The 20,795-nt window shown below is 42.7% G+C and overlaps 1 protein-coding gene across 15 annotated transcripts in view; it reads left to right on the plus strand.

The window, feature by feature from the left end:
• nrxn2b (neurexin 2b) overlaps positions 1-20,795 on the plus strand; it is a 493,664-nt gene that overhangs the window by 333,487 nt on the left and 139,382 nt on the right. For 2 of the 15 annotated variants that reach the window (XM_037480235.2, XM_062561660.1), the window contains exon 1: positions 6,816-8,586. The exons of the other annotated variants lie outside the window; for them this stretch is intronic. In XM_037480235.2, coding sequence (XP_037336132.2) covers positions 8,247-8,586 — 340 coding nt within the window. In that variant the 5' untranslated portion in view covers positions 6,816-8,246. Of the gene's footprint in view, positions 1-6,815; positions 8,587-20,795 lie in introns of those variants that run through there. 15 annotated transcript variants of the gene reach the window in all.

Here is a 20,795-nt window from a genome sequence, read left to right on the forward strand (position 1 = left end):
TATGTGTCTTCTAGCATATCTTCCTTCCTGCATGTCTACAACTCTAATGATTTCACTTCCTGCATTTTACTTCAGTTCTTTCATTGCTGTAAAACTCTTCAACGTCCTTAACCTTCTTTACACTTCCACTTTACCCTCTGTCATACTCTCAAACACTTGTGTGTTTCTCTCATAACCTTTCAACTTCAATCTCTTCTTCACTTACTTACTTCCCTATTTTCCTTCCATCTAAATAAACCATCCAATGGCCCCCATCATTACAGTCGATTTGCTCTAAACTTGTGAACTACTATCACTAGTGGATGGACATCTGCAGTTGTATCAATCACTAAAACCCACAGTTTTAAACAATGTATCAGAAGGTTAATCCCAAACCACCAGTGAAATAAACAATCGGACTAAGAGACGATAAATTCCGTTTGCAGCAGACCCATCTGGTCAGGACTTCCTATCCTACAGCAGCCTGAGTGTCTCCACTTTTACTGCTTTTCGGCCCAAAAGCAAAACGAAGGCATATCTGTTACTTGCAAACACAACTTAGCTCATGTCCAAGTTGGGATCCAATACATTCACTCATTCATTCATTCAACACTGATAGAGTACAGATCTCTCATGTTTAGCAGTCAAATGCAGTGTGTAATACTTGTTACTTGTTGAACCATTACAAGACGACAGTCTGTGACAAAGTTTCCATATTTTATGTCCTGCTAGTATCAATATTCCTTGATCAGACATTTGCTTCCATCATCAAGATACTGTATCAAGTGTATCGTGCACTATACACTCAATATCAGCACTCAACGATTTACAGCTCATCTCTGAGTGTAGGAGACTAAAACTACAAACATTAATACCAAACGACTGACACTATATACACCTACTCTCCTCATTTCTCATCACTTCTTAGGTTTCAAATCATTACTTTGATGCAGGTTCTGATCCGGCCGAGTTTCCTTGATAACATCACCCTGTCTCATGCTTGTTCTGTCCGAACCGGGTGATTGATTGCTGTTTTCCTCAAGCTACGAGTTGGGGCCTTTTCTGACCATCCCGTGACCTTGTGGTGTGTTTAGATTACTCTAATTGACAGGCTCCGGCTGGGGTCTGTCTTTCAAATACCCAACTTGTTTCTCCCAGAAATGTTCTACCACATTTCCACATTTAGTTACAGTTCTTAATAACCTATTGTTGACCTCATATAGTTAAATCAACATTGGGGTAATAGCTTGGAGTCCTAGAAACTCATTCACATAGAAGTCATTCATGCTTCATTATAACAACTTTATTCACTCTGAAAAAACAGGATAACCAAAACTTTTTGATATCTCCAATTGTTGTTTTGTTTGTAAACCTGTTGTTGGATCTACAATCCCTAACTGCACCGACGCTTGTGCGTGTCTCACCCATAAGGGGTGTTAACATATTAATTTATTCTGATTCGTCAAACTAACTGATTTATGTGAACCCCAAATGACACAAAATCATTAAACCATTACAATCAATTTTTATTTTATATCTTTTTCTTTTGCTACGTCTATCTAATTCACTTCTTGCACTGAACTTTTCTAACTGCCTGTGTGAAACTCTGTCGGCATCAATAATCACACAACTTTATAAGAATTGATCTTCTTTCCACATTGTCTCCCTTTAGCTCCTAGCACTGCGTGTGCTTGTGTGTGTGCTGGCTCCGCAGCCGGCTGCAGCACCCTGCTGGCTGAGTCTCTGTCTCATCATGATAAGGGGCTCCGCAGCTGCAGCCTTCCTGCATCTCTACGTCCCACTCCACTTATTTCTGTTACATGTTTCCTTTTTTAATTTAAATTTTTTTCTTTTCATAAATCTCTCATAGATCTTAAATAGACCCAGAGTGCCTATTTTGCATCATCCCATATCATTATGGTTTCCTCTGTTTTCCTCACAGTTTCACAGGTTATTTTATTTGTTCACACATGGCTTTAGAACACCAGAGAAAGGACACAATGCCCAATACTGTGAACCCAATCAAGAAGCTTCTACTGTATTAGAGGAATACAGCGCTCGATTGTTGAGGCTTATAACACCAGTTCACCTGTATTGTTTTATTTCTCTCATGTTTGTATCACCACTATTGACTATGATTTTCCCTTTTACCCTTTAATACATATCCCCACAAATGTGTAATCCGGTCAAACACTTTTCACTGTCAGATTCTCAGTCCTTTTCAAGTCCTGATCCACAGCTTCTAGGTTCGGTAAAACACCAGGAGTTACACCAACCACCCACACATTTCCCAGTATGAAAAATAACAAATCTTTCCCTGTGTCCTTATTTCGTCATCTAATATTCTAACCTGCCAGTCCCCATATCACACTAATGGGGCTGCAGGACCAGAGGTACCTTTCAACTTGGGTTTTCTTCTGACTAATGATTAACATAAATTTAAACCCTGCTCTGATCTAAACTGCCAGTCCACGACATACATACGTGCAACTGCAATCACCAAAGGGACCGTTTCAACTCTGGATTTCTACCGACTAAGAGTCGACCTCAGGGAACTCAAGTGAGCCCCGTCATTCCTTTTTAAACTCTATATAATTACCTAAAGTTCCCTACCCGCTGAGTCCCTACTCTTACACTGAATCGCCAGCCGTACTGCATGCGAACGTAACGATCTGCGATCACCAGAGGGACGCAAACTTCAACTCTGGATTTCTAATGACTGAGGGTCGACCTTCGATAGCTCAAGTGAGCACCGTCGTTCCTTTTTAAACCCTGTATTTAATTAACTAAATCCCTACCCGCTAGGTCCCTACTCTTACACTGAACCGCCAAACCTACTGCATGCGAAAGTAGGACTGCGATCACCAGAGGGACGCAAACTTCAACTCTGGATTTCTACTGAGTATATATTTAATTAAATTCCCTACCCTATGGACACTCATTCACTTTCCCTAATGTTGAATTCAATGTGATTATGTGCTTATACTTTACATGTGATCATCAGAAAATTTTGAAATTTAGTTTAAATTTAGTGGTCTTATAGGACAGAGACGTATTCTGCAGTTGACAACAATTATTTTAGATTTGTCCAATCGCAGACTTTTCATTCCTTTAGAACAAAAAGGGGCTCGTCTGCTCACCCATTCTGTAGCGCGCTCCTTTGTTGTCAACGCTGAACCACGCCGCCGGCCTTCTGCCTGTTCCGGAAAACGGATGCCCCCTCGATCTTCATCCAGGTCAGCCAATCACGTCGGGACGTCACCAAAATTGTTAGTAATTTCAAAAGAGAGGCTCGTGTTCAAAAATTGGAAGCCTGGATGGGGACGTCTGGAAGAATTCAGCCAAACTACTTCTCTCGTTCTGGTAGATTTATTCATCTGATCACAGGTCAAGTATAAGCGCTGCGTTTGCAAAGGCAGGAGCAATCCTACCGGCCCGCAGGCCGGAAGAACACACACTAACTAACATCAGCAAGAACATGTTTTATAACCCAAAAGACAAAGAAAAGATTTCTATTGGCCCTAAGCTGGCGTAGGGGATGAACCTTCTCCCCCCGCCTCTAAGGATCCGGTCACATCCAATGTCCAGACCACCTTGCCTAACGTAAACAATGAAAAAAGTATGAGTGTTGTATGAAGTGTGGTGTGGCCCTCCCGCCTTATCTTACACATCTGCTGCTAGTTGACCCGCTGACCTTGCTTCCTAAATCAGAACAGAAACCGATCCCCTTATCAATACACACAGAGAAACCTCTGTTTGTCCGTGCGGGTCCCGACTCTTAAATCAAGTCCAGACAGGAACTCCCATCCTGCCAGACTGTCTCTGACTTGAATTCTTCAGCAGGACAGGGCAACATTTTCTAACTTAGCACAAAGAAAGAAACTTTTGATTATCACCAGATGACTTAATAACTTGCTTGTCATCTTTGCTTAGTAGTAGTATTTTGTTGTTTGGATTTTATGAAAAGAGTACAGCACAGGAGCAAAGTAATGTGCTGCTGTGGACGAGTGCAGCGCCAAAACCTATTTCGACACCATAAGGATTTTCAGACTAGAATGTTTTATGACAGTGAACTTAACGCAACCAGACCCATCTAAATTTTCACATCAATGCACCCATGTGGCTTTGAAGAGACTATTGATAAGCTCTGCTTCATAGGTTTTACTGCTGCCCCATCCATAGCTGTACATTACTTGGTTCAAGTCCTGGCACTCCTGTCGGTATCTCCAAACCCCATCTACTGACCACTGGTTAAGTAACTCATACAACTCCAGTTTAAAAAAATCTGAATCTTGTTTGTAATGGTTAGAAGAGGTTATCATGCCATGTCTGAGGTTTTGTTGGGGGAGAAGTCATTGGCTAGGGACATTGGTTTTGCATCACAGAGCTGAGGTAACATCTGTGTGTGTGTGTGTGTGTGTGTGTGTGTGTGTGAGTGATGCAATTAGTATGTTTTTCAGTGTGTATGGAATGATTGTTCGCCGGTGTGTATTTGAGTGCTCGGTGTTCCTTGTTTTTCCTGTGCCGGAGGGGAGTGGAGCAGCAGGTGTTGGCAGTCCTCTGTGCCTTTCATCATAATGAGTTCCCAGTCCACACACTGTCCTCTAAAGAAAAACAGCTTCAATGTTAGGGACAGGTGCATACTAAAGAGGCATATTTACACGTACTGATATTATTCATATGAATTAAGTTTTTTCTTTTATTTTGGCCTTTCTTTACCACACTTTCTTTTAGCTGCATGCTTTATGCTTTTCCAATTTTTTTTCTCATGTTCAGCGAGATTATCTTTTGAAAGTTACTGCCACTTTTAGGATTTTTGACAAATGAACGCCTTTGCTAAACATTAGGCTCTAAGGCACATATTTCAAACTCGCTGACCAAATCCAAGCCACATGAAAATGAGAGTGCACCATCCGCGTACACCCATCACCCGGACCGTTTGCACCCCCTGTGCCTGACGATCGGACTGTCGCCTATGATTTTACTGGTCTGGCCTACTTGAGATCAAAGTGGGCAGTATGTGGCCCAAACCTAAAATGCTTGCTGTTTGTTTTCCTAGCCAAGCTTTACAATGCATTGATGGTCTGCAATTTAATGTTAACGCTGAAAGCAAATCAATGCAAAAAGTAGGCCGTGCTGGAATTGGACACAATGCAAGAAAACACCAGTGCTATATAATTACCTCCATGCCCATTGACTTACAATTACTTCCGCAGATCATTACTCCCAGATCAGTACCCTGGAAGAGTGTAAAATAAAGAAACCTACACCTACCCACTGTCTTCATTACTGTTAATTCAGGTGACATTTCAGAAACACTGAGGCTATTAACATGTCTGACCGATTATTATTATTATTATTAAACGGCAGGGTAAGAATACTACCTTTTGTGGCATTCATCTTGAGTAGAATGTGGCAGGTCTGTAATGTTACATTTCTGTCAAGAAAAATTGGTGAAAATCTGTTAGAGGTATTGATTGGACTGTATGAGTGTGTTGTTGTTTGTTGTATTACATACACAGTTGTCCTTACTTTGTTTAACAAATTTAAAGACTGGTCAAGGCAAAAGACGTCTGTAGGTACAAGCTTTTGGATTTGGACACGGTAGAGTTTGAGATTTTGCGAGAGCTGCTCTCCTCTGTTAGTTTTTTTCATTTAGTTTATCTCCTAAGTTCAGCTGTCAAGTTTAGACATGTCTTGACCCCACGTGTCACATCTCCCTCACCCTTACAGCAAGCGCAGAATTGATGGTCTCCCCAGGGATGTTCCCACCTGGCAGATGTGCTTTGTGTGAGCAAGAGTAGAGTAATAGTCCGGACTCTTTTCTCTCCATCAGCACAGAATACCTGCTCTGGCTTTTTCCTGTTTGACTATATTTCTTTCTTGTTGTTGCTGCCACTGAGGTCTTGTCCCAGCTGAGCTGTGCATTGGCCATGATTTTCTCCCCATCTCTCTCTCTCTCTCTGATTGGAAGGCGTGCTAAGTGAACAGTGTGAGGTGAATTGTTTGATAATATTCTTCTGTTATCTCTGTTATTTTCGGTGTCTTTATGGTGTGTGGTGTATTTGTTTGACTTTTTCTCCTTTTTCCGTGGGCTCGTTAGTGCGTGGTTGCAGTCGATCTGCGTGCTGCATGCATCGATGGACCTCGCGGGGCTGACGCGGAAGCACGTTGTGAAGCATTGGCCGTGCTTTGAGTGCTCGGTGGAGGACTGTGGCCTGGCCCTGGGGGGGTCGTTGGGTCACAGCAGCGTGAAGTCCACTGCATGGATGAACCACGCGGCGGTCATCTTCTTTCTTTCTCTCTCTCTTACTCTCTCTCGCGCAATCAAAGATCCTTGTTACTCTTTGCACTTCTAGCGTTTTTTTTCCCTGCATCCCTGTGTTTCTCCCATGGCTTTTACGGTCACGTTTTCTCCCTCGCCGTAGGTGCCTCTCTTTCTGACTTGCCTACACAATGCTTCCTCCCTTCTCTTTGACAAAGAAGTAGCTGAGTACAATATGTGCAGGAGACAATTAAAGTGCAGAGGGACCAAAAGCCTATAGAAGAAGAGAAGTAAGCATGTATGTGCAGTGCCAAACACTGTACGGATGTGGATACACACACACACACACACACAAAAGTGTGCAATTGTTTTTTGAGGATGTGCTTACTGGCAGCACATAAAAAAAAGGTTGCTCATGTATGTGTTTGTGTGCGCAACAACAAACCCAACATGCATGCGCTCCATCATTCTTGAGTGCAATCTGTACTCCTTCAATTCGTTCCACTCATACCCCTCCCACCCGCTCGCTCTCTCTCTCTCTCTCTCTCTCTCTCTTGCGCTCCCTCGCTGCTCCCACCAGACACAAACACTCTCTCTGTGTCTCCGCTCTGCCCTGTGTAGAATAGTCCCCGTCTGTGCATTCAAAGAACTTGAGTGTGTCCACCTTTTTCTATCGGCTCCGCTTCTGCCCCTGACTCGTGCTTTTTTTGGCCTGCCTAGCGCAGAGCCATGCGCGCATGCCGTTGGGGGGTTTGGCTGACTTAATCGGAGGAAAGGGAGAAGGGAGAACTGTGCGGGCAGGAAGGATGCGCTCGTTGCTGCAGCTTCTGATTCAATTAGCATGAATTTCACAGCAGAGGTAGCAGTGGCAGTAGCGGCAGTAGCATCGTCAGACTTGCTCGGCAAGCCAGCATCAGCACCTTGTGTCGGAGCCCCATCGAGAGGACCGGCTGCTTCTCATCTGCCACCTGCCCCGGAAAGCAACGTTTGAATGGGCAGAGGGAGCGGGATCGCATTCTCAAAAAGGGTGAAGAGCAATCCCATGCAGGACGGAGCTTGGTTATAAGTCTCAAGGATTGGAGTATCGTTGAACTGGACATATTATTCTGGACTTATTCAGAGCTTTGGTTATGGTTCAATCCCGTTAAAGGTGTTTTCTTGGTGCTGTTCTCCATTTCATGACCTACATTGATTTGGTTTGTCAGAAAAGAGGAGAGGGAATCCAGCACCGACGCACTTGGAAATAGCCGACCGCTTTGTCCTCCCTCTCTTCTTACCGTTTTTCTCCCCCAGTCCGGCAGGCTGCTCGGGTTTGGAGCTTCTTCGAAGATTTGAAGCCCTGAAACAGGATTTGGCTGTTCTTTAATCTTTGCAGCCTTCCTTCAGCCCCACTGTCTTCGCCTCTCTTTTTTTCAACCTGCTTTTACCCTCATGCATTTCTCTATACTACCGCTCTGCGTTTAAGTTCCAAAGAATCTCCAAAGGGATGTCGGGATTCCTTTTCTTGGCAATGGAGATTTGGCTAATGGGAGGAGAAACCTTCTGAAGATCCTGCCAAGGTGAAAGAAACCCTGTCTGACAATTAACTCAAAGAGCTGTGCACAAGATATTTTTCAATGAGCTAAGATGGAGTCTCTTGTTTTCTAAATAGGTGCCGCTAAGTTGTGATTATTGGTTCTAGGGTGTCATTGAACTTGGGCGTTAGACAAAAGACGTTAAGTTTTAAATAAACTTTAAATTTATCAGTAGAAGGAGTTGTTTTTGTTCTCGAGAATCCAGACGAAGCTTTTGGATACAAATATTAGACTGTTGGAGGATTTTGGAGTTCTTTCTTTTCAAGAAGGATTTTTATAATTTTTGTTTTTCCAATATTTTTGGGGATTTTAAAACAAGGATTTCTTTTTTTCTTTCTTGGCTTATTTTTTGTTTTTGTTTAAATCTGTGTTTACCTTTCCTCCCTGGGCTGGAAAGCACGGGATCATGGGTCCTGAATTCATCTGAGATGTTCACTTCCTGTTTGTGTCATCTGAGGGGGAGGGGCCTTCTGTTCCTCCCAGGCTCCACCCCCATGGAGCAGGAGCAGGAGGTGGAAGTGGAGGTGGACGGAGGGTTGCTACTGGTGCCCAGGCCAGCTGCGGCGTCACCAGTTGTGTGGGCCAGTCCGGCCTTCCTTTTCCGGCTGGTGCTGTCACTGGCGCTGCTAGTGTTTCCCTGCCCCGCCGTGGCAGCGCGAGTTTCCTCCTCACTCAGTACCACCCACCACGTCCACCACTTCCACAACAAGCATGGTACTGTGCCCATTGCCATCAACCGGATGCCCTTCCTTACACGCGGGGGCCATGGTAAGATCCCCTGTTTCTCTTTTCAGATTGTTGAATAGTTATAATGAGATGAAGCAAAAACGTGAGTTGGAGTTAAAGAACGGAGTCAATGGGTTTATTTGTTGTAGCAATGAACTCTCAGTAGAGTACATAAGCCCATGCATTTGGTTCATCCATCTATTGATCTCTGCAGCCCCTCAAAAGACTGACAGGAGCCAGGCTTTGGCGACCAACTCCACTGCCTCGGCTCCCTACAGGCCTCAGTCTTGATTCACGGCCACAAAATTGGCGGATTATGTTTCCAGAATCTGTTCCCTTCTGGGTTTTTTTTTTCGCCGCCACATCCCCAGCCAGATGGGTCCTCCTACTTGCTTTTCAAGCTCGGCAGCCATCTTGGGTCTACAGTTGTCAACTGTGGCCAATTTACATTAATGTAATCCCCACCCGGTGTAATTGTTGACGCGTGATGGCACCCACTAAAGGAGATTGGCCTTACCTGTTGATATGGTAAATCGCACATGCTGGGTGAGGTTGTACATAGTGTTCTCAGGAAAGATCCATGTATAATTGCCTGTGCACCACTTAATTTGCCCTACTTTCTACAGTATTAAATGTCTGGCTCAGTGCTCTGTAGTGCATCAGTTGCTGCGCTCTTCTTAGCCTAAGCTGTCAGGGACAAGGCAGAGTCTCACTCTGATGATTCCTTTGATGTTCCCTAACCCAAGCTTTTGCCACTGCATTTTTTCCTCTTCCTCTTTTTCTCTGTATCGCTTCTCTTGGCTCCATTTCAACAACGTGCAATTACTTCGACAGGAGACGTTGATATAATGTAGTCGATACTTGTTATTGATTCCTCAGCATGTTCATCCTTATGTTCCATTTTGCAGCTACTTGCTTCTACAAACAAGCGCCACTTCTCTTCCGTGCGTCTCTACCTGCATCTGTACAAGCAAGTCAGATATGCAGATACACGCCAATTGGCTGTGGTTAACCTCCATAGATATCGTCAGGGCACAACGACGTTCCCTTTGCTCCTGTTCCAATTGGTCCTCCAAACCCAACAAGTATTAATCTCACTAATAACTTACTAACTTATAAACCAAAAAATTACTTTTTTGGTTTATAAGTTGCCACATGAAACACTGCATAAAACAGGCTTAAAGATAAAAATGGATTACATTTTAGTAATTTCTTTTGACTAAGAAATGAACTGGCTGTCAGGTGGTGTCAGTACAACTTTGAAAATGGTCTGTATGTGTCTATACTTTTGACCTTAGGGAAGCCAAGGGGCTCTTTTTTATGCTCTGGAGTCAAAATTATGTCAGAAAAACCTTTAACTCTGAGCAGCTGCAGAGTACTTGGTCAATGTTGACACACAGCATTCATCGATCTCTTCTCTGTGTCTGGTGATTAAAACCCAACATGATTCATTTCCACACTCTAGTTCAACACAGAGTAACCACACAAAGGCAGTTTTTTATCTTCTAAAATGGCAGCTTAAACTAGTGTCCTCTTCTCCCTGCTATTTCCCTTTTTCTTATTTTCCTGCCTTCCCTGCCTAGCTTGGATAATTGGATTGCACCTCTCACATCTTGAGTTGCTAAGCTATTTAAATTGACATAATTAACATAAAAATGTTCCCTGGCTCTCTCTGAGGATTTATGGCTGTCAGAAGATATTGGCCTGCGAAAATAAACGGTATGCTGGCCTGTGAAAAGGGACGACTACATTTCCAAGACAGACTTGGGGCTCAGGCCGGGACATCAGCCCACGTTCCACAGACCTGGCCGTCGGTCTTCTGTGTTTGTGCTCAAATGCTGCAACTTTGACAGTCATGTAAAAAGAAGCTGAGTGGGGGTAAAAAAAAGTTGCTCACCAAAAGCGGAGAAGGAGATGGAGAAGTTATATGGTTGGTTGGCTGTATTTGCTGCTCTTTTTTTCCCTCCCATTTGGCAGTATGCCCTCGGAGTTACTAAAATACGCCTACACACCTAACACTGGTGTTTCTTATTCGGTTTGCGTTTTATTTTAGTAGCACACTTCCAGCATTTTTATTATCTACTATAAGACGGCACATGAGCACATTGGAACACTGCTATTATGTGAGGAGTCCGTTTCAGTCGGCATCATAAAAACTTCCATTTCACCCATGCATTTCAAGTCCTTGTCTGAAATACCTGCTCTCCAAAGCATTGTCAACCAAGTGGCCTAGCTTATTACCAGCACTAATACCCACTCCGTGATAAGAGCCTACTTGCTTCAGAGCCCTTTTGGTAGACACTTTCTCAAATGGGTGTCATTTTTTAAAAACCTGTTACAGAGCTTTTGCCACCACAAAACCACTTATATAGACACTACCGCTGCTTTGGTCAAATCTGAAGTCATCTCCAAACCTCTTCACCTCTCCCTGCACAGTATGCCAAGCAAGCTGGTCTGTCTTTCCCAGTGCTTTCAGTTGCCCCCGGGTTTACATCAGGTTAGAAGGCCTTTAGCTGACAGAGGGGGTGAAAAATAAGTAAAAGAAAGTACTTGTCTGTTCATTTTTGGCATCTAAACGTTAGATGCCTGCCACAATTGCAATTTCCCAACAACTAAAATCCTTTTTGTTAAGAAAAAAAAAATTTAATTTGATTTTAAAAAGCAGAGGTGCAACTATCCGGGGCTCTTATTGACCCAGAACAGCGTCTGGCAGTCTTTCTGGGATACTCAGACTCTTTCTGGGACGCTACTGTAAGCTTTTGTATTGAGTTTCTTACACGCATAGTTATCCAGGTGAATTTTTGGTAATCAAGCAAATTATACTTTTTCAAAGTTTAACTTTTTCAAAAAATTATAGTTTTCATTTACAGGTGAAAAGCTCTGAAAAAATGACCCACTCTCGGAAAAATGTACAGATTACTATTTGTATTCTCGTTTATTTTATGATTTTTTTCTGTTTCACTGAACAAAAAATGTAGCAAAACATTGTAAATGACAAAAAAAGGAAATAATATGAATTGAATTAATAGGAGGTTGGCAATAGCTCTTTTTTAAGACAACTGACAACATAACTCATCTTTTCCCCCCTGCATACATTCCAATCTCCCCTCTGTTGTTCATGAGCTATTTGCACTCGTTAGAAAAGTAACAACAAAATAAAATAAAAAACAGGAAAAAGCTCATTTACACACCAACCAAACATGAAATGTATTTTTTTGGTCTGTATTAGCCACATTTAATAATAATTGAATGATGCTAGCTTGCTATTAGGTCGGACCCCCTTAAACTACTGCTCATGCATATGTCCAGCTCTGTGTTTTTTAAATGGATTGTAGCAAACTGAAGGCCAACCTGGGACCCACCATTTGCCTCTCATTGAAGATCTCTATTTTTCTTTTTTGAGAGCTGCCCAATTCAGAGGGCCCTTTCTGTCAGTCTGACAAGGCGACCAATTGCATGCTTCCTGCATTTAACTTGTCTCTCCTTGATACATGGGCAGTTTTGTGTTGTAAGGTACAATTCTCCTCTTCTCTTGCTGGGTAAGATTGTTGCATTTAAAGGACTGCTGTTCCTTTTACACACATTACACAAAACTGACTTCAAAAGTTAATTCAAAAGATTCGCCCTTGATCTTTCACACTGGTGGCATGACCCAAGTTTTGTTAGTGCATCCATTCTTTGCTCATCTCTTTACACACCACATTTGCCATGACCCTGGATTGGGTACAAAGTAACAAAAAAATATTTGTCATGCAAGGTAATCCTTACCTGAACACCACACTGCATAGGGCTAAAGGGATTAAAAAGCTAATTTTGATTCAGGCGGTCTTTGATGTTTTAGATGGAGAGCTTCCAAGAGATTTTACTGCTGGGTGGATCACTTTGTCCTTGGCAGTGGATAGAATGTATCCACCAACGGCTACCAGGAGCGGGCCTGATGTGTCTGCATACGTGTGTGCATTTGCATGTGCCTTTTGCAAGGTTGCGGGAATATTCTAGAAATATTGGCAGTGGCTAAGCGCTACATTTCAAGAATGATCATGGGCCTGATTCAAGTATTTTCCTGTCCATCATAATCTGTCACTTTAGAATGCAAGGACAGACTCAACCCCAGGTGTGTCTGCGGAAACAAAATGAGAGGTTGACCGTGATCACCTCAAACTCAAATGATTTCTGATTCTGACACGGTTGTAATCACAGATACCAACACTTCACCTTGGCCAACACTAAGCTTTAGTTGTTGTTTTTTTGTAGCTTTTATGCATCAAAAAATATTTTCATGTTCAAACCTGAACATTAAATGAAGTAATTTCCATTGTAAGCTTTCCAGCAGAGCTATCTTGACAGCAGGGTTGCTAGTTTAAAAAAGACAATGTTTGACTGGTACTGTATACTGTGCATAATGTCTATCAGGGCTCGCGAGGCATCGTAAAATACACTTCATTCCAACTCAAAATTAGCAGCTGCCCGTCAGCTTGAAGTTTTGTATAAGACCACATTCTGCAATAACCAAAATTAAAGTGACTTCTGGCGTAGCAACAGCTGAGTGGTAGCAATGTAGTCAGCAGGATGCTGAATGGTAGTGGTAAATAGGAATTGAACAATTTCTTCCACAGACTCTCTTGGCAACCAGTGGCGACTTGGAGCGAGCAATGCACTTAGCTGTGTTTTCACTCGCAGCCTCTACTAACTGGGGCCTGGTTAAGATTACTGAATGAAGAGTCAACAGGCAGTCGATGGAAGTATATAACAGGCCATCAAGGCTTTTAAGAAAGTATGAATCACTGCAACCATAAGCGGTCCTTGAGCATGAAACTTCCTGGCCAATTAAACTATTATGCAGTCTGCTGCTGCTGATTGTAGTGATCCCGGATACACCTGAATTACAATTATAATCTGTTAAGTATGATCTGCTTGGGGAATATAATAATAACAAAGTTTTTTTGTCTAAAAATGTATTATACTTTGAAATGTATTGCAAAGGCTTTTTAGATGGCTTGGAATGACCCCTCCTTTTTTACTGGTCTTTTGTTATGATGGCAACCCACAATGTCCTTGAAGTAATTGGAAGGATATTGCACATCCACACATGTTTGACCTCCATGTGTTAATTTAATTCGCCATTGACATTACTGGCATAGATTCCCTTACCTTTTTAACTTGCGAGAGTTAGAAAGGTAGAAGCTAGAGTTTAATTCCAGTGTCAGTATCTCTTGCGAATGTTCCCTTTCTTCCTACCTGTGCTCGTTATGTATTATCCCTCGTCCCTGCCATGATTTCTGCATGCCCTGGTCCCTTTCCTGCAGGAGAACAGTCAATCTTTGAGGTCCTCTAAACCATGTTTTTTGCTTTGCTTCACTGCACACGCATACTGATGAGGTCAGCTGCTGTCTACACCCATCCATCCACCCTTTCCTGAACAAGCAGGCCCACTAGCCCGGTGATCCAACCAACATCTTGTCTGAATACCGTCCAGTGTGTGGCCCGCCCTTCTCAATTCTGGTCCTTTTTCTTTCACTAATAGCCCATATAATACTGGTTACTGTGCCAATGGCAAGCTGCTATGTTTGATAATCGCCACTTTATCTCTTGGCTACAGGGGGAGGTCAGGTGCTGTGTGTGTGTGTGTGTGTGTGTGTGTTCTGTGTAAGGATGTTGAGATGCTTTCCTTTGAGAGTCAAGTCACAACCCTTCTCTTTCAGGGAAGCCATTAGTATTCATTATTCTCTCCTCCCCATCAACTCAAAGGCGCACAACCACATGCATGGTCACGCACATCGTGATGAGAAACCGAAGCAACGTTTTGCTGGCCAATTCTGGCCAGTTGAGATAAGCTTTCTGGTTTGACATTTTCTGTCCTGCCCCTAACACCCCAACCTGCCAACCCCTTTTTTACACCTGAGTATTTGTGCTTCTGTGAAAGAGGATCAGAAAAAGTTGCTGAGACCAAAATTGGAGCGAGTTAGTCATTAGGTTTAATGAGTTCAGAGACTATTGATTGTTAGTCGTGGGAATATGTTACACAGGCTTTCTTCTTTTATTTGAGAACTTCTGTCTCCCAAATTTTAGAACCCAAAACATCCACACTATGCCTAATGTCCACAACCTTTTGAAAGTTTGTGATGGAGCATAGGGAAGCACTCTCGTAAGGAGAGAATACAGCTCCGGACTGTTCGACATATACCAATACACAAATCACCTATGCTCGTGAGCATGTCTCTCCTGCTCACTAGTTAAATTGATTTGCCATATCTTGCTTTCATGTGTTTTGGCATGGACACAAAATAAGGTGTCATACACGACCGCAGGGACCAGATAAATGCGTCCAACACAGCCATTCATAGTTATTTCTATTAAAAGGAAGAACTGAGTGAGGAGAGGAAAGCTTGCACATTTGCTTTGCCCGGGGGCTAAGGATCCTCCTCCGCCTCAGGTTTGATTAATGACCTCCCAAAGAAGGAGAAGCCAGGCACCAGTACATGGCCATGAATGGAAGTGGCATAGCCTGCTGGTATTTGCAAAAAATGTTTTGTTTTTATCATGAACATTTTTGGCAAATCTATCCTTAAAAGCTTAATATCAGCCATCATCGACAGCATCAGATGATTTACAGCTTCTCTTGGGTTTTCACAGTAAACTCTTTCTTTCTTGAGATTTAGCTGTCCTAGAATTTGTTACGTTGTCACTTAGCTCAGGAGAAGTGACGTGCTTACTCTGCAGTGCTGCTGGGAGGTTCTCTCGTTTCTGCTGCACATGAAAGCACCACAGGCACATCCGTGGGAGTGCATGTGCAACGTCTTGTCTTTGTAGATGCCGGAGACGAGGGGATCGTCAGAGGGTGCAGTGATGTAAGCGTGTTTTAATTATTTAGCTGTCAGATATTAAAGCAGTGTGACTAGGGTGCCTGCGCCAAGGATTTTTGTCTCCACTGGGAGTGCTCGCCATTAATAACCAAAAGTGACTTGTATTATGCATGCATGATGCTTTGAAAAACCGCTGCCCCTGCCACTTTACCCAATTCAAAGGACTGTGGAACTAAATGAATGCAACCCCCCACATCCTATAGCTAGCATTCCATACAAACAACATTAGTAGGAACTAATAGGCTTAGAATATTACCAACAATAAGATGCTAATAAGATGAAGTGTATTGGAGACATCCTCCAGGTGTCTGTAACAACCCAGTCTGTGTTTTTCAATCTACAATTTACAAACCCACCGTCTAGACACAAAGTTTCTCGTGACAGAAAGCCAGAGATGCTTCAAATTTCGGACGGATGAGAAATGTTCAATGTGTTACTGTTATGCTCCCTCCATGGCATGAAACAAAGGCTGAGTGCTACAGGCAAGCCCCCGGAAGTAGTACTAATGAGTCTAATGAGCTGTCAATCACTTTAATCAGCCAATCCGTCACAGAGAAATATGCGTTCATACGGGCCAAAACTTTTCTTTAAAAATGTATTTTAAATCTCTACACTGATGTACTGGGATGTATTTAGCAATATTAGTGATATAAAATTATTCTGGAGATCTTGCCTGAACAGAAAAAACCTGTCCTGCCTTTTTAAAAATTCAACTTTTGCACTTGTTTACAAATTTTGCTATGGGTAGAGATTCAGAGCTACAAGCTATTTATTGATAAATATATATATAGTCCATTTGCATACTGAATATAAATTAGTGCATCTGGTGCATGTTTAGGAATCAAGTATTTCATGTTTTTGGTTTTTCTCACGAAACTCAGTTAAAGTAAATATTAAAAACTCAGTGTTCTCATTACAATTTAGTGTAGTTACCAATTACCGTAGTGATCAGTGTCAAATTAACAACCTTCAGTCTTGTCTCCTCACCTATGGTGATTACTTCATTGGCCACTAAACATTTATCTTGAGAGCTGGCTTTGCTCAGCTGCCCTCCTGCTTGTCTCCATCTTGCATTTCATTGTATACGAACAAAAAAACCTCCATGGTTGTATTGCCTACAATTATTTAAATTGAATTCCATGACGGAGAACACTTAAAGCACCAAGGACAACATCAGGGTTTTCCATGTCAGTGTTTGTTTATTTAGTCTGCTTGATGGAAGAAGCAAACCACAGGGGGGGGCAGTATATTGGCTAAGCTTGTTTTATATCCATGATTTATTTTTCCTGCAGTCCTTTGGGGCAACTGATTTCTTGGCTTAATTATTCTTTCAAGCAGCACTATGTTGTTATGGACTTTCAAGTGCGGAGAGGCAAAATGTGATATATTGCTTCAACGGAGGTGTGCATCTTCACTGTTTGAACTAATATGTCAGGATGTGAAATTGAAAGTTCTTTGAGGGAGCTTGACAGGCAGCCACCTCCTGCTGCGACTCTGCATACACCACATCACATAAATTCATGTGTAAACACATGCACACGCCCACCCATGTTCCAACGACGGAATAGTAACTTTGCAGAGTTCCAGTGAACTTGAAATATCCCTGCATCTTCATCCCAAACATCTGTGTCAGGGCTCTGATGGCAGACAGCGGCATCCATCACCACCCCCACCCCTGCCCACTACCCTCCCCTTTGCCTCTAGCACTAATGTTCCTGCAAGTCATCAATGCATGCAGCCTCGGTGTCGAAAGAAGTACTGAACATGGGGTGTCTGGCTGAAATTATGAAGAAATACAAACTGGAGGGAGATTAAGAAAGTAACGGAAAAGGAGAGCTTCCACAGTAGGGGAGGCAAAGGGGGGTCGGGGAGTGAGTGAGGGATTGATACAGTCTTGGCTCTGCATGTTTGAAGCCCTAAGTCATCTTCTCGCACACAGAGCCTTGACACTCTTAAATCTCCTCCCCGGGGGCTTTGGAGGGCTGTAGAGATGAACCAAGGCACGACTGGATCAGAACCAGAGATACGCGATCCCCTGCTATTTCCCACTCTGCTTTGCTTTGCTCCCTACTTATGCCAGCCCATCAGTCATTTCACTGCGGAAAAGGCTAAGTCAGAAGCACGCCCAGGTGACGATCCCATTTGGGGCATCCCGAAAGCAGTCTCAGCTTCGTGGTTCTCTGCCACTCGGGCCATAAGTCTCTGCATTGGAGACCGGCGCTCATCTGCCCACTGTGTGACTGAAATGTGCATTAACAGTCCTGTTCCACACCTTATTACACATGTTAAGGGGGAAAAAAAGTCCCTGATGATACAACACTGTTGAGGGCCCTGTCCTTTGTTTGGTACCTTAGGACTCTTGCATCTGGTGCTGCATTAGTACTAACAAATAGATGTGATTTTCATATTGAGACGGCTAAGGAAGATCCCAGTGATTTTATCTTTATTGTGGACCAGGTCCAGATCCCTAATGGGACGAAGGAGTAGCGTACATCCCATCTGTTGAGAGTGAATCAAGTGAAAGTGATAACTCAAAGTGGCCGTAAAATTGATTGATTGCAGTGGAGTCAGAGCTTTCCTAATGGTAGCGGGGCATTGAAGGTCTACCCAGCGTCAGCCTGTAGTTATGGAGTCTATAATCTGTCTGCAACATTAACTGTAATGTGGGGGGCCTTTATCTGTTAAGGGGGAACCAAGAGGCTTATCGCATGGCCTGTATGTCGGCCATCCCCTACCAGCTTCCCTATGCCTTCCTCTTCGTCTGCTGCATGCCAACTAATGTTTCCTCATTGGGACAGATTATTGACGAGGCATGTGGGCGAACTGCGACGGGCACTCTGGCAGAATAAGAACAGCATTTTTATTGCCAGAATCATCCAATTTTCAAACCTGCACAGCCAAATGTTGGATATCTTCCTAAAGAGAGAACCCTGACATTTGATATTGTTATTTGTTGATGTTGGTGGACTTTACAGCTCCCTAGCCATGTAAACTGAAACTGGCATTGGGTTAATCTCGTAAAAAGTGTGAATTTTCACTGAATTGATCTCTCCAAGCATATTCATCAGTCAGAACAATGGCCATCCAGAACACAGAGTTGTCATTTTCAGCTTGCATAGAAGGCTAGGTTTACCTACAAACTGGGTTGGATTACAACTAACTGTCAACCTGAAACTAAATCCTACAGATTCAAAGCATTATTGTGCTCTAAGTAGGCAATTAGCTATTTTTAGTAACGCTGGAGTCTGTTATGATCCCATTACAAGCCAACTTGCTCTACAGTTTCCAAAACAAAAAGCTTTTTAAAGTCAAACTAATTAAACAAGAATTATTTGCAACAAGGACGCAGCAAAAGCCATTTGGCATTTGTCGAATTACACACATCGACTTTTCAGATGCAAATTAACAAGTAGATATTTCTAGGTCAAGGCAGATGTATGGGTTGGCTTGGAGATAATTAAGGCTACATCCTGGCGCTGCTTAACAAATGACCTCCAACTGGACTCCAATGCTCAGAGCGTGACTTTCCGCCGTCCACTTATCTCCCTGTCTGTGTCTGTCCCGAGTTTGAGTCATTTCCTGTGCGGGAGCCTTGATCTGTTTCCCAATGATTAATTATTGGTTCCTTTTATCCTCAGTTGTATGCTTGATTAGCATTCTTTGTGTGCTGCCATATATTCATTTCTAGTTTTTTTCTTTTTAATTATTGAGGGTGGGATAGGAAGTGTGTTTGCGATGAGTGGCCGAAGTTATCTATCAGAATCTTTTGTGCTGGGCTTTATGCAGAGGCAGCGTTCCCAGCACTGCCCTTACCTTGAATCGTTCCCCCTGCTGAGAGTCTGAGTCCCTACCTGTCAGTCATCCCTCTTGCTTTGTCAGTTCCTTCCCACCAGTCATAGCCCACATCTTCCTTTCTGGACGTGCTTTGTAGTTTCTCATTCAGTTCAGAGAAACAGAAGCTCTCTGGGTATTGATTGTATTTCACTCGCAGGTAGAGGCTATTCTCCAGAAGCCGTACTTTGGGGATTGAAAGGTCAGAGCATTTGAAGAGTAATACACATGATGGATGCTTTTCTCCTGTAAAGGGCCTTTAAATGGTAGATAATGGATGTACTGTTGTACTGTCATCAACTGGAACTTTTGAAATACCTAATTAGTTTAGCTTTGTCTTCCTTTACAAAATGAAGTCTGCTCAGTCTGTGGGGAGCTAGAGATAGCAACAAAATAATAATATAATATAATAATACAATTCATAGTACATTGATCTATCCACCCTTTTACCACCACTCTTGACCATGAAATACATCGGCATTGTTTTCAGGTTGTTTTTGTGACATGATGGTGTGTGGACATTTGCCTAAACACAAGTGCTGGTAGTCAACCTTGGATGTAGACGGCCATCTTAGGCACCCCGAGATTATAACACTTTGACGCAAAAACATCTTGATTATCAGATGACCCAGAACACTATGTGCCTCTGTGTGAAAGAGCAGTCTTCCTGACATATATGTAATACTAACTAAGGTGAAACTTTAAGTTTTTCCAACAGCATATAATTTGTAAACTGATATCCTTGTTGTTTTAGTTTTATTATTTGTTTATTATTACACATACCTTTATTTATGAACTTCTTTGTTTTGGTTTCTTTGTATGTATGCATGTATTGGGTTGTTACCAACATCTGGTGACAATTTCATGTCAATAGCTCATTTGCAAATATATTTACTAAGAAAAATGGTGACGTGTTCAATTACAACACCATGAAGGCATGCTGGGTAATAAAATGAGAGCCCTGATATACTGTTTGCATGTTGTGCAGTAAACACAGAGGTTGATGTAGGTTTCACTCACGCCATAATCAAACTGCTGGCCATCGGAGTCAATTGGTGAGGATGGGAAATGTAACGTGTGGTGTGCATGCTCTGTTACAGTGTGTCTGTGTTACACAATGGCAGATAGATGGAAGGAGAAGGACACAGCGAGGGGGAGAGGATTGATGAATTCAGGCACAGTGAGCTAGCAGATGAGAGATGAAAGCACTATTTTCCCCTTCTCTCAGTTCTGGGAGTTGAACTCTAGCTTAGCGCCATGAAGAGAATGCCACGCGATATCACCCCTCCCTTTTCCCCAGACAAAGGATGAATTTCTTTTATGCCACACTGTACAGAGGAAACTATATTTTTGTGATTTGTGGGTAAGTATAACAAAAGTGATTAATTAATTAGACTGTTGAGCCACTTCAGTGGAGATCCGGTGTGATTCGCTCCCTCCCTCAGTATGTCACTTGTAATCCTCTCTTATTGGTTAGCTGACCCCCTAACTGACTGCAGCGACTGACTTAATTAACAAAGGGGCTGACCAAAGGTCCTGTCACGGTGAGCAACTAAC

Source organism: Pungitius pungitius, chromosome 1 (genome assembly GCF_949316345.1).
Source record: "Pungitius pungitius chromosome 1, fPunPun2.1, whole genome shotgun sequence".
In the NCBI taxonomy this organism is placed as follows: domain Eukaryota; kingdom Metazoa; phylum Chordata; class Actinopteri; order Perciformes; family Gasterosteidae; genus Pungitius; species Pungitius pungitius.